The sequence below is a fragment of the Muntiacus reevesi genome, chromosome 2 (genome assembly GCF_963930625.1).
Source record: "Muntiacus reevesi chromosome 2, mMunRee1.1, whole genome shotgun sequence".
Taxonomy (NCBI): Eukaryota; Metazoa; Chordata; class Mammalia; order Artiodactyla; family Cervidae; genus Muntiacus; species Muntiacus reevesi.
This window is the reverse complement of record NC_089250.1, coordinates 153,382,481-153,396,309: the sequence shown is the minus strand read 5'-3', so window position 1 is coordinate 153,396,309 and position 13,829 is coordinate 153,382,481. Positions and strand designations below refer to the sequence as shown.

The window sequence follows — 13,829 nt, the reverse complement described above, 5'->3', positions numbered from 1 at the left end:
GCACACTTAAATAAAATATTAACCTTTAGACAAGGCCCAGTTGAATAACATCAAAGTAATAAATGATAATTACTTAAAATACAAGATGCACAATTATTTTGTGAGATCAGAAAGGTTCAATATTTTTCACGAGTTAAATATAAACAATCCAAAATTTCTCTAAAAAGTTGACGATGGTTAAAAATTTCTCAAAATAAATTCTTATAAACAAAAGTGAAAGCTATAGGCTCTCATTATCTAAGCATATCCAGCTTGAGCATATTAGTCACTATTGAATACCTAAAATAAGCAGAGCAGAAAAACAGACATTTTATACTTCTATAGCCAAGACCCATGGTAAGCTACATGGATGAATATGATGATATCTGCTATCACAGGTTTAAATCAAATTTAATTTTAAAAACAATATAAATTCATTTTGATACCAAAAAAGGTAAGAGTAATGAGAATTTAGTTCAATGTATTTTTTTGTCATGGCTGGTTAATTTCTGATTCAACAATGCAATTGTTGCTACAACCTTTTTAGTTGGGCTAGGTTAAATATTAGCCTCTAGTTTTAAACAGTATTACCAGTATCAGAAATTAAAAGGATACCTCATTTTATTATATGTTTCTTTACTGTGCTTCACTGATACTGCGTGTTTACACATCAAAGGTTTGTGGCAACCCTGCTTTGAACAAATCTACTTGTGCCATTTTTCATAAAAGCATTTGCTCACTTAATGTCTCTGTGTCACATTTTAGTAATTCTCACTATATTTCAAACTTTTATGTTGTTATTATACTTGTTTTGGAGATCTATGATCAGTGATCTTGGGTGTTACTAGTGTAATTATTTTGGGGTGCCATGAACTGCACTTATATAAGATGGTGAACTTAACTGATAAATGCTATGTATATGCTTTATGCTCCACCAAACAGTTGCTTCCTTGTCTCTCTCCCTCTCCCCTGAAATACAACAATATTGAAATTAAGCCAATAATGACCCCATGGTGACTTCTAACCACGTCAAAGTTAGAATTACGTCTTTCACTTTAAATCAAGAGCCAGAAATAACTGAAGGAAATCAAAAGAGCTAGTCTATAACCTGAATGATACTTTATCAATAAAGTATTTTTAATTAAGGCATGTATAGTTTTTAGACAAAATGGTACTGCACTCTTCATAGACTACAGTACTTTGTAACATAACTTTTATATACACTTGGAAACAAAAAATTTGTGTGACACTTTATTGTGATAGTTGCTTTGTTGAAGTGGTCTGAGATCAATCAACAATATCTCCAAAGTAGGCCTGTACAGAAGTGGACGCCTGTGTCACACATTTTGGAGATAAATATTTTGGCGCCTTTCAACTTTCGGCAACTGTCTGATGTCTGTCAATTTCTTTCAAATTTCTGCTTTGACTATTTTTCAGAAAGTCATTGTATGAATAACTTTCTTAGATACAACATTACTCCAATACTTACAGAAAACATGTATTAGCCTACAGAATAAGTTAAACCTTAAAACCTAGCAGAGCAGTCACCTTGTCTCATATTCCTCATCTAGTTATATTCATTTGCATCCTTCTCTCTTGCTGAAGAAAACAGTGATCAAAGTTCTAAGAAATGCCTAAATGGAGCTAATTTTTACCCTTTACATTTTTAAGAGTTAGTTACTGATGTCAAAAACACTCTGATAAGTCTATATACCGTAAGTCTAGCCAACTACAGTGCAAAAAACCTTTAGCAATCATTTCAATTCCTGCAATTAGAACTATTACAGAGGCATGGTATCCTCATTTTCATTACTTTCTTATAACAGTGTTTGGAAACTGGGTCAAGAGTTCGCTAGTTATGATTAACTAAGATTCCAACAGGCAGAAAACTGAATTAAAAAGCAACAGTAAAAACGACCACTTAGAAAAGACAAGTTAACTGTGTCTTTAAAGTGCTTCCCAAATTAAATAAGGATGCTTCACTAGTGTCTTTCTAATGACATTCCAGGGATATGTGTCAATTTCGGAGGTGGGGGGGAAACAAGCAGAGAACTGGATCACTTTCCAAAGTTTCAGAGAATTCAGAGATTAAAAATAAGTGCAAGAACATTATTATTTCTATCAGTGAACTATGACACTGTAGTGCTAGTTGCTCAGTCATGTCCGACTCTCTGCGACCCCATGGATTGTAGCCCACCAGGCTCATCTGTCCAGGCAAGAATACTGGAGTGGGCTGCCATTCCTTTCTCCACTATGACATTAAACATGATACAAATGTTACTTAGAAGTTGGGTTGGCAAAAAATAATCTGCTTTATGATGAAATTATAGTCGTTTCTAATAGCAAAAAATGGAGACAACCTGTATGTTCAAGAATTGATGCATAATTATTTAGATTGAAGGCATCACAGTGTAATGGCAAAAACAAAAGATATTCTATATCTACGTGTCCCTGGGTAAGTTACTTAACTAAGTCTATCTCCTCACCCATAAAGTGGGGATAATGTCAAATATCTGACAGGGTTACTCTAAGAATTAAATACAATGTGTGTAAGATACTTAGTACAATGACTGATACGAAATAGATATTCAAAAGATAATTTTATTCTATGGTACAACTAGAGTCTGCTATATCCTGTACCTATCAAAATTATTATACAAAAAATCTTTTAAGATATGAAAGACTGTTATGACATTAAATGAAAAAAGTCAGATAACAAAATCATGTGTTTTGTATGATCTGTATGATTACATACACATGCCAAGAGTTTAAGTTACCTCTACATGACAGAAATACAGATTAAATTTTTTTCTTTGAACTTGTCTAGAATTTCCCTAATTTCCTATAATTTTTTAATTTTAAAACGTCCTTTTGATAAAGAAAAACTCTATAATTCTGAAGTCATTTTAATTTTAAAAACTGTTGATATCTTTGTACCATCATTATTGAATGAATAGTTTACATTATGGAGAAGCTTTATATTAACACAGAGGTAAGATGTTTGGACACTTTACACTGTGAGGCTCATTTTCTCCATACAGTGAGGATATGAGCTAAGCTGTGGAAAACAGAGCATGGTGGTTTGAAGTTTCAGATAGCCAATCCCCCCCCAAAAAAGACAAGAGATAAAAAAGATACCCAAGCACACCAATAAGAGTCATCTGAGAGTATTCAGCATTGACTTTAGCATAAGACATGTGAAGTGACTTAATGGCAGAGCTAGAATCAAACTCAATTGGCTCCTTATCAAGTAATCGTTTTTTGTGAATTTTATCGACCCTGATCCAGTGAACTTGTTTCCTCCTGACACAGAAGCATGACATGTTCATTCTTGCCTCCATGCTGTCTGACTGTCCTTGCTGTTTGGCTCATGGAGTGCATTTTTATTCCACACTAAGTTCAGCATATTTGTTCATGAAGTTTTCTCTGGCCATTCTATCAAGGTCTCACTGCTCTCCTTATAAACTGGACATGACCACATGCTGTTTTCATCATACACTGGCATTTTACTTATCGTCTACGCTGTCGACTGTTTCATGGATTAGTTACTTCCCCCAACAGACTGACCATCCTTCAAGTAAGGGAGCTTGCTATGCATTTCTACTGAAATTTGCACAGAATTTCAGTGCAAAGCACACACCAGGCTTTCATTCATGCTTTCTTATTAATTAAAGACACTAAAATATTTCACGATTTGTCCTCCTTTCCATTAGGAACAAGATGCAGAAACTCAAAATTATATGAGACACTCATTAAAAGCTTTTTTCTTTGATCCATTCTCAACTTATAAAATAGCATGTCTGCAAAACACAGATGTTAACTGGACATGATTGTAAAACACATAACAGATTTGCCTGGTCTACCTGACTAAAAATTAGTTCTTCTAAAAATATTTACTTTAATTTTTCCTGGGATACCCAATGACTAAGCAGCCCATTTTTAGATATCAGAGAATGAACTAACCATTGCACTCCTCTTAGCCCACCAAATAAATTTTTAATTACAAAATGTGTAACTTACTTCATTCCCCAGAAAACTCATGGTGTGTAATCCAATATGTACCTATTGAGATCCTTCTCTAAGTTTTTACTTATACATATACAAATACAGGATTTTTAAAAATGCTTCTGTGTTTGTCTTTATATAAATGGGATCATTTTGCACACTTTTCCTCCTAAATAACAGGTCATAGAAATATTTTCCTGTTGAGTAAATACAGATATACTTCATTTTATTTAACTATTGTATTCTATGATACGTGTAATCATACCATTGGGTGAACTCTGGGAGTTGGTGATGGACAAAGGAGGCCTGGTATGCTGCAGTTCACAGGGTGGCAAAGAGTCAGACACGACTGAGCGACTGAACTGAACTGAACTGAATCATCCCCCAGTGGAGAGCATTTGTTTCTAATATTTAAAAAGGAATTCTATAATGAACATCCTAATAGATATGTGTGTACATGTGAAAATATTTCAGATGTATCGAAAGATAGTGATATCTTAAATCTTAACAGGCAGTGCCATTAGGCAGTATCAATTTCATTCCCACCAAATCTGAAGGAGAGTCCCCATTAACTCACATCCATTCAAAATGGGGAAGGAGGGAGGGTATCAGTATTTTATTCCTTCCCTATCCCATGCCCATGGCCACAACAAGACTGGTAAAGAGAAAGAAATTTCCCCATAAGCAGTGATAATGTCTGAATACAAAGAATTTCAAGAATCTTCTGATAAAATTTTAATTTGCTATGCCAAGTTGAAGATAAAAAAGGCACTCAATCTTAAAAAAGAAGCAGAAGCAGCTCATCCCCTGTCTCTCCTTCAAACCACTGCTTTCCCTATGCAGTAAAGCTGTTCCACAGTAATAAAATGGCTGAAGCATTCACCAAAAGGTCTATGAAATGTCGAAACATTTTTTGTCCAGTGGGACTGAAGAGGATGAACTTTAAAATTGTACTCTATGAGAATATGCTATTCTGATGAAGCAATTATCATCTGCAAAGAACTTGTCACTTTCTTGAGAGGGTGGTATACTCAGAGTCATCCACATTTTGCCAAAATCCACTTCTCCCAGCAAAATAAAAAAGGTAAAAAAAAATTAATGATGAAATATCAACACTCTCTTATGCCAGAAAAAAACAAAACAAAACTTGACACCAGAAGTCTGGCATTTACTGTGATTCTTCCCCTGCAGTGGTTTCAACTCTAGCCTCTTTCAGTAAGTGGTTTTAACCACAAAGTAAACTGCAACCCAGAAATCAAGTCATAGCTTGCCTTAATATTGAGCCACTGTGACTAAGAAATAAAATCAACGTTGCTGAGCTTCTGCAGATAAATGGAGGCTGATCACTGTCAATCACTGGCATTTAGCTTTCTAAGTGCTTAACTTTGACAGTAAGTTGCTCTGTGTTCTGAATCTGACAGCTTGCTTTCTTATGCTGTCAGATTCTTAAAGTATGGAAACATTAAATGGCTACGAATTAAAATTAATGCTTTCAATTTCAGCAAAGGAAATCAGCATTTTTAGGTTATTTAGTGTAACTTTTGAGTAAGACTTTAACTCAAACAGTCTTTACCTTATTTTAACAAAGTAGCAAAAAATCAGTAGAAAAGGCACACAAGTTCTAACAAAGAAATGATGTTAAAAGTACAATTTTTTTCCAGAATCATTAAACTGAGAAATTGAAAATAAACTTAAAAGTTACATAAAATGTAAGGCCAGAATCTCTAAAACCCTTAGAGGAAAACATAGACAAGACACTCTGATATACATATCTGTAATATCCTCTTTGACCACCTCTTAGAGAAATGGAAATAAAACAAAAACAAGTGGGACCTAGTTAACCTTAAAAGCTTTTGCATAACAAAGGAAAGTATAACCAAGATGAAAAGACAACCCTCAGAATGGGAGAAAATAATAATAAATGAAACAACTAACAAAGGATTAATCTCCAAAATATACAAGCAGTTTGTGCAGCCCTATGCCAGAAAAGCAAAGAACCCAATCAAAAAGTAGGCAGAAGACCTAAGCACACATTTCTCCAACAAAGATATACAGATGGCCAACCAACACAAGAAAAGATGCTCTACACTGCTCATTATTAGAGAAATTCAAATCAAAACTAAAATGAGGTATTACCTTACACTCGTCAGAATGGTCATCAAAAAAATCTACAAACAGTGGAGAGGGAGGCGGGAAGGGAGATCGGGATGGGGAACACATGTAAATCCATGGCTGATTCATGTCAATGTATGGCAAAAACCACTACAATATTGTAAAGTAATTAGCCTCCAACTATTTAAAAAAAAAACAATAAATGCTGGAGAAGGTGTGGAGAAAAGGGAACCCTCTTGCACTGTTGGTGGGAATGTAAACTGATATAGTCACTATGGAGAACAGTGTGGATATTTCTTAAAATACTAGCAATAAAACTACCATATGACCCAGAAACTCCAACTGGGCATATACACTGAGAAAATCATAACTGAAAAAGACACATATATCTCAATGTTCGCTGCAGCACTATTTTATAACTAGGACGTGGAAGCAACCTAGATATCACTGACAAATGAATGGATAAATGACAAATGAAAAGGACTACTACTTAGACATAAAAAGACAAGTACTTAAGTCAGTTCTAGTGAGGTGGATGAACCTAGAGTATGCAGAGTGAAGTAAGTCAGAAAGAGAAAAACAAATTATTGTATATTAACATATACATATATGGAATCTAGAAAAATAGTACCAACAAACATATTTGTAGGGCGGGAATAGAGACGCAGACATAGAGAACGGACTTTGGACACAACGGTGTAAGGAGAAGGTGGGCCAAACTGAGAGAGTAGCACTGAAACATATACCTTACCATATGTAAAACAGATAACTAATGGGAAGTTGTTGTATAACAAACAGGGAGTTACAACATTGTACTCTGTGACAACCTAGAGGGGTGGGATGGGGTGGAAGTTCAAGAGGGAAGGGATATATGCGTATTTACGGCTAAGTCATGTTGTTATGTGGTAAAAGCCAACACAATAGTGCAAAGCAATTATCCTCCAATTAAAAATAAACATTAAAAAACATTCTTAAAAGTCAAAAACTCAAAAGAATGCCACCATTAAAAAGAAAACTAGTAAAGCTGCTACATGTAAGTAGAACTGTAATTACCTAAAATCAATCACTAAAACTCTATTTGTTGATATAATCATAATTACTGTAACATTTCTTCAGAGCCCAGTGTAACAAAAGGCCTCTGTGAATTATTCTGTGTTCTAGCCTTGAAGACAAGGTCTTCTTGTATATTTCTCTCACTCTGAAAACAAACAGAAAATAAAAAATTTTTCCTATTTCAGACCCTCCTCTCCCTGATTTCATAAAACCACTAGAGACCTCAGAAGGCTTTAAGACTCTAAATACGTTTTTGAGCACTCTACTTAACCACAATCAGCTGTGCCCCTCTCCCCAGTTCCTTCTGCCTCTTCTCCACAGCCTGAGTTGTCAGTGATCTTGGTACTGCTCTGCTTGCAAGTAAATGGCATTGCTTATTGCCAAAGAGTGATAACTACTCAAGGAGTATTTATATGTTAAGCAAAAAAGAGAGTTAAAAATATCTACTTGCGAGGGGAAAAAAAAAAAGAGGCAAATAATTAAAGTGATTTTTGGAAACATGACTGCAAGGTGATAAAAGATTTGATTTTCAATTGGGAATTCAGTGCAAGTTTCTTTTTGGTCCAGGGAAAAGAGAACAGGGCAACTCCTGTGGGACTAGCATCAACTCTCCAAGAGAGGTGTTGGGTTTTTTGTTTGTTTTTCATTTTAAGTTATACTTCTCAAGTAGTAAACTGGGGGGGGGGGGAGGAGAAAGGAAAGTGTCAGAATTATACTTCAGCTAAGTTTGTCACTGATGGTTTGGGGTGAATTGCTCTTCTCCAATAGATGAGAGAGAGAATCTCAAAGGTCAATTATGACTGTTGAGATTTGTAACAGATCAAGACCTGCATATTCAGATTTCTCATCAAATCTCAACTTTCTGCAATACAATCAAAATATGGGGGGTGAGAGGGATGGAGGAAGGCAAAGAACTATCTTAATAAACATGGTATATGATAAATGACTATAATACTATAAAAATTTTCAACAAGCAATACTTAACTCGCTTTGCTATTACTTGGGATAACACCTGTATTTAGTTCGCTGACAACTATCAAAGCCAATTTATATTTATTATAAAATTTTATAAATGAGACATATAAATTTTTATTATCATTAATGTTTCGGTTCTTATTGATTTCCAATACACATTTGTAACCTGCCCATGTAGAGTGTGTTAGAAGTGAGGCACTTGTGTTATTCTAACATGTCAATTACTCAAGATTAACAATGAAGTCAAATGTTTTCATATTAACAAGCACACTTGAAATATAGAAGAATTACTTCTGATAGAAAATAGAAATGCAAAATTAAGAAAGCCAGGAGAAAGAATACATGGAGAAGCTATCCTCTGTCAGAGGAAGTGAATCCAAAGGACCCGAGTCTTACTAATTGGATGATTTTATCATCCTCTACAACCTATGCTTTCTCTATTTGCCAACACTATTTATTTTAGTACTTTCTAACTGCACCCCCCTCCCCTTTGATTGTTATTGAGCAAGATAGGGAAACCAACACGTGCATAAAATATTAAATAACAAAATACTGTTAGAATATTTGAGGGTAATAACAGGACCCTATAGGGCCTTTGTGGAACAGACCCTCCCCCAAATCCTCTGCCGAAGTACCCAGATAATAGTATCTGATGCACATTTCCTGAGTCGTTTCACAAATGCTAAGTTGGAGAAGACTCTTGAGAGTCCCTTGGACAGCAAGGAGATCAAAGCAGTCCATCCTAAAGGAAATGAGTCCTGAATATTCATTGGAAGGCTGAAACCCCAATACTCTGGCCATCTGATGTGAAGAACTGACTCTGTGGAAAAGACCCTGATGCTGGGAAAGACTGAAGGCAGGAGAAGGGGATGACAGAGGATGAGATGGTTCGATGGCATCACCGACTCAATGGACATGAGTTTGAGCAAGTTTTGGGAGTTGATGATGGAAAAGGAAGTCTGGCATGCTGCAGTCCATGGGGTCGCAAAGAGTCAGACATGACTGAGCGACTGAACTGAACTGAAGAACAGGACTGATTGATAACCATGCCCTTTGTAGAACTCGATATATCCATTTGATTAGTTCAAAGAGTAGAGGAAATTTATGTGCATATTTAGGAAAAAAAGCTATAAGCAGAGAAACTGAGAAGTACAAAGACCTTGAGGCTAGAACTTGCCTGATATGCTCAAGGAACAGTAAAATATCTGCATCTAGAGTATCTTAGGAAATACACAATTTAGTGTCAATGAGAGGGATAAGGCCATAACTTTATAACATTTCAAGCATCTTTAATTTCAGTTGCCCTGATTTGCCAGAGTAAAACAACCTTTACTTTTCTAAGACTGAGAAGCCTTTAATTTTATAAAAGAAGCCTCTTTTTAAGGTGCATTTATGTGTCATTCACTGAAAAATGATCATGTTAAAATGCACTGTTCTCTCTTTTCTCCTTTACTATCAAAATCAGTTTCTTGTTTAAAATAAGCAAACTTACATATTTCAACATAAGAACATACAACAAAGTAAACACGTCAATAGGTGATTTATACTGAAGTAAAAATTAAACCTTTATTACTGAACTGGTTCAGAGTATTCCAAGGAAATGGGAACCTGAAAGATTAACACTTAGAAATATAATAGAGTTCTTGAACTTTAGAAATAAATAACCCTCTGGGTGGCCAGGGACAAAGATTAAGTCATTATAATGAGAAAAAACAATTAGACCAGCCTCATACTGTTGCATATTCAATTGTAGAAGACTAAAAGAGCTACCTTTTAGGTCTCCTGAGATGCTCAAGGAAAAGAAGTTGAACCCAATGATTTTTATATTCATCAAAGAGTTCTTTAAATATAAAGGTTACAAACATACAAAAACTAGAAAACTATAGTTAACAAGTCTTTCCTGGTGATTCAGATGGTAAAGCATCGGCCTACAATGCAGGAGACCCTGGTTTGATCACTGGGTCGGGAAGATTCCCTGGAGGAGGCAATGGCAACCCACTCCAGTACTCTTGCCTGGAAAATCCCATGGATGAAGGAGCCTGGTAGGCTACAGTCCATGGGGTTGCAAAGAGTCGGACAGGATTGAGCAACTTCACTTTCATTGTTCATGAACGATTTCTGAGAAAACTACTCTAAGACTGACTTTAGCCAACCAAGAAATAACTTGAACAACTATGGCAACAGCACTGTTGGTGAACAATTAAGACTAAACTAGAGACTGGCTTAACAAGATATACCATAAATGTTGCATGTCCTAACAATATAACTAATAAAAACTGGGAAGAAAAAAATGGCCAAAAAGGGCTAGTAGTAGAATAAATTCACTGATTGCCTTATACACATTACTCTACTCAACAAAAATAAAATGCATATTCAATTGCACATGGAATACTTACCAAGATAGACCATACACTGAGTCATAAAATAAGTCTTGATATATTTAAATGACTCAAGTCACACAAAGTATGTTCTCAACCACAATGAAATTAGAAATCAGTAACAGAAAGACCCCTGGAAAACTGTTAGATGTTGGGAACTAAATAACAAACTGTTCAGTAACACATAGATCACAGAAAACAAAAGGGCAAACTAGAAAGCATTTTGGACAAAACAAAACATAAAACAGAACATGTCAATTTGTGGGATGTTGTTAGTGGTATGTAAGGGAGAATTTTATAGCACTAAATGGCTGGGAAAGATTGAGGGCGGGAGAAGGGGATGACAGAGGATGAGATGATCGGATGGCATCACTGACTCAAAGGACATGAATTTGAGTTAACTGGGAGTTGGTGATGCACAGGGAGGCCTGCCGTGGTGCAGTCCATGGTGTCGCAAAGAGTCGGACATGACTGAGCAACTGAACTGAACTGAACTGGCTCTATGAGAAGAGAAGAAAGGTCTTAAATCAATAACCTCAATCTTCCACTATAAGAAACTAGAAAAAGGACAAATAAAATCAAAGTAAGCAGACAAACAGGAATGAGAAAGGTCAAAGTGGAAATCAATGAAATAAAAATCAAGGGAAAAATACAGTAAAATCAATACTTTGAGACAACCAATAAAACTGATAAAATTAATAAACCTTTAGCCAGACTGATTGGGAAAAGACAGAAGATATAAATTGCCAATATCAGAAAAGAGAGAAATGGCATTACCACAGATTCTATAGATAGTGAAATTATTAATAAGCAAATGTTATGAACAATTTTATCCCCATTAAATGTGACAACTTAAATGAAATGAACACATTCTATGAAAGACACAAATGATCAAGTTTTCTCAAGAAGAAACTAATAATCTAAACTGCCCCATGTCTATCAAAAGAATTGAAATTATTTTAAAAAAACATTCCAACAAAGAAAAATCCTGACTAGGTGGCTGCATCAATGAACTTTATCAAATATTAAAGGAAGAAATATGACAATTTTATACAAACTTTTCCAAAAATTGAAGAGTAGGGAAAACTTTCCAACTTACTATATATAGTCCATTACTTTGAAACTGAAACTAAACAAAGGTTTTATAACATTACATATGAATATACTGTTTATTATTATTGTTGTTTAGTTGCTAAGTCATGATCAACTCTTTGCAACCCCATGGACTGTAGTTCTCCAGGCTTCCCTGTCCACTGGACTTCCCACTTAAGAATACTGGAGTGGGTTGCCATTTTCTTCTCCAGGGGAATCTTCCCGACCCAAGGATCAAACTTGCGTCTCCTGCACTGGCAGGTGGATTCTTTACTGCTGAGCCACCAGGGAAGTCCATATTGTTTATTAAAAATTAGTAAACAACTTTTAAAACTCCTACCAGAATGTATCTTTTTTCATTATTTCATCTTGGTAAGAAATTTCAATCTTATTATCTGGGTTTTTTGTCAAGTTTAGGGAAATATTATTAAATTATATTTTATAGCTTCATTGTCTTACCTCTATTCTCTTTCTAGAACTTCTAGTCCTGTCTCCCATGACTTTTTTCATTTATTTTGTGTTTTTCTGTCTTTTTGTTCTAGACTCTAGGGGACAAGAATCAGAAAGATACAGGTTCTAATGGCTAGCTATTACAACCTGAAAAAGTCTCAGCTTAACTTTTCTGTGAATAGTTGTTATGTAACCAGAGACAGTCTACTGTAACATTAAAAAAAATTCCGTTACAATTGCTTCTGCTTCAAGTAATGAAGCAGAAGGTAATTCAAGCAAACCCCACCCCACCCCCCCCCCCACTGCAGAAAACTAAGAACACTTCTAAAACAAAAATCAGAAAACGAGTATGATAATGACTAGCAGTAACCAGGCTGGAAGCCAGCTGGGAACCCAGAAACAAGCAAAGCACAGGAGATTTTTGTCCTAAGAGTGCTCTCTTAAATAGAAGATGTAACTGAAAGGCGAAGGCATGATTTGCCAAGAGTCAAAATCTACAGCCTGCCAAGGGTGAGGAGTCTAGTAATCAGCATCAACTAGGACCCTACAGGGCTGCACCCTAGTATGAGGGGTGAAATCAGAATTAAAACGGTCCTCCAATTACTCTGCAGTTTGCCTCTGAATCACTTGAGAGGACCAGAAAAATCACAACCCTTAGAACACGGATGGATTAAAGTGGTCTCTCTAGGTACCTAGAGAAGCAAATAAAAATTCTTCTGGAGAAAGATAAACATTATCATAGGCCTCATGCAATTTAGTAATGGAACCTTATAAATATTCATTACTAAAATAACAAACTAAGTACAGGGTAATTTTTTTTAAATAAACCTAAGAGTTTCCTCATACCACAGCAATAACTAAAAGCATCCAAAATTTTTAAAACTCCCTTTACTGTTTGTATAAGTTTGGGGGCATTCAGAAATATAAACAAGAATTTATAAATATGGAACACATCAACTTTCTGTAGTTTGACTATGTCTTCAAAACACATTATGCATTTTAAGACATCTTTTCTTTTAATCCCTCGATATTACAGATGAGCAAACTTTAAAATGTACTTGCCATGTTTTAAAAACTAAACAGCAATGATTTTATTTTTCAGTGTGGTCTATTTTATCATAGAAGGGACCACACAAGAGCATGCAACATTTCTGAAATAAGCAAAACCTAAAAATGTACCCATTCTGCAATTTAAGCACAGAGTTATAGAACATATACACATTACTCAGTATTCTGTCTTCTTTACAATTTAACTGAGCTCATTTCCTAAAACTTATTTTCCTTTCCTAGAAATGGAAATAAAAAATGATTTTAAAATACTATCTTTCAAGTCTCCAACTAATAAAAAAAATGAAAAAAAAATAAAAATAAAATAAAATACTATCTTTCAGAAGTTTTACCACTTCAACAATGCTGAATTTTAATCTTTTAACTTTATTACTGAAATAGGTTTTAATGTCCAAGTAGCTATAAATGATTAACAGCATCTTCTTTCTCTTTTCATACCAATAGTATCTGGGAGGTCTAACAATTCATTGTGCTGCAAGTCAAGGTTGGTTATCTGAGTGCAGTTTCCAATCTCCTTTGGAAGGTGTTCAAGTTGATTGTGAGCTACATCCAGCGTAATGAGGTTACATAATTCACCTGTAAATTGATCAACATAAAAATGTAAGAATTTCTGAGAAATAAAACATTTTATATCATAACTATACTTTTTCTCACAAAGTAAAAGTTAAACAAAATCTGAAACTCTTATTTGAAAATGACATCTTACAAATACTGAAC

General features: G+C 35.0%; 1 protein-coding gene across 3 annotated transcripts in view; it reads right to left on the bottom strand.

Annotated features, from left to right (window-relative positions):
- Positions 1-13,829, bottom strand: part of SHOC2 (SHOC2 leucine rich repeat scaffold protein) — an 81,188-nt gene that overhangs the window by 14,358 nt on the left and 53,001 nt on the right. For all 3 annotated transcript variants that reach the window (XM_065923307.1, XM_065923306.1, XM_065923308.1), the window contains exon 3: positions 13,551-13,688. In XM_065923307.1, coding sequence (XP_065779379.1) covers positions 13,551-13,688 — 138 coding nt within the window. The remainder of the gene's footprint in view (positions 1-13,550; positions 13,689-13,829) is intronic.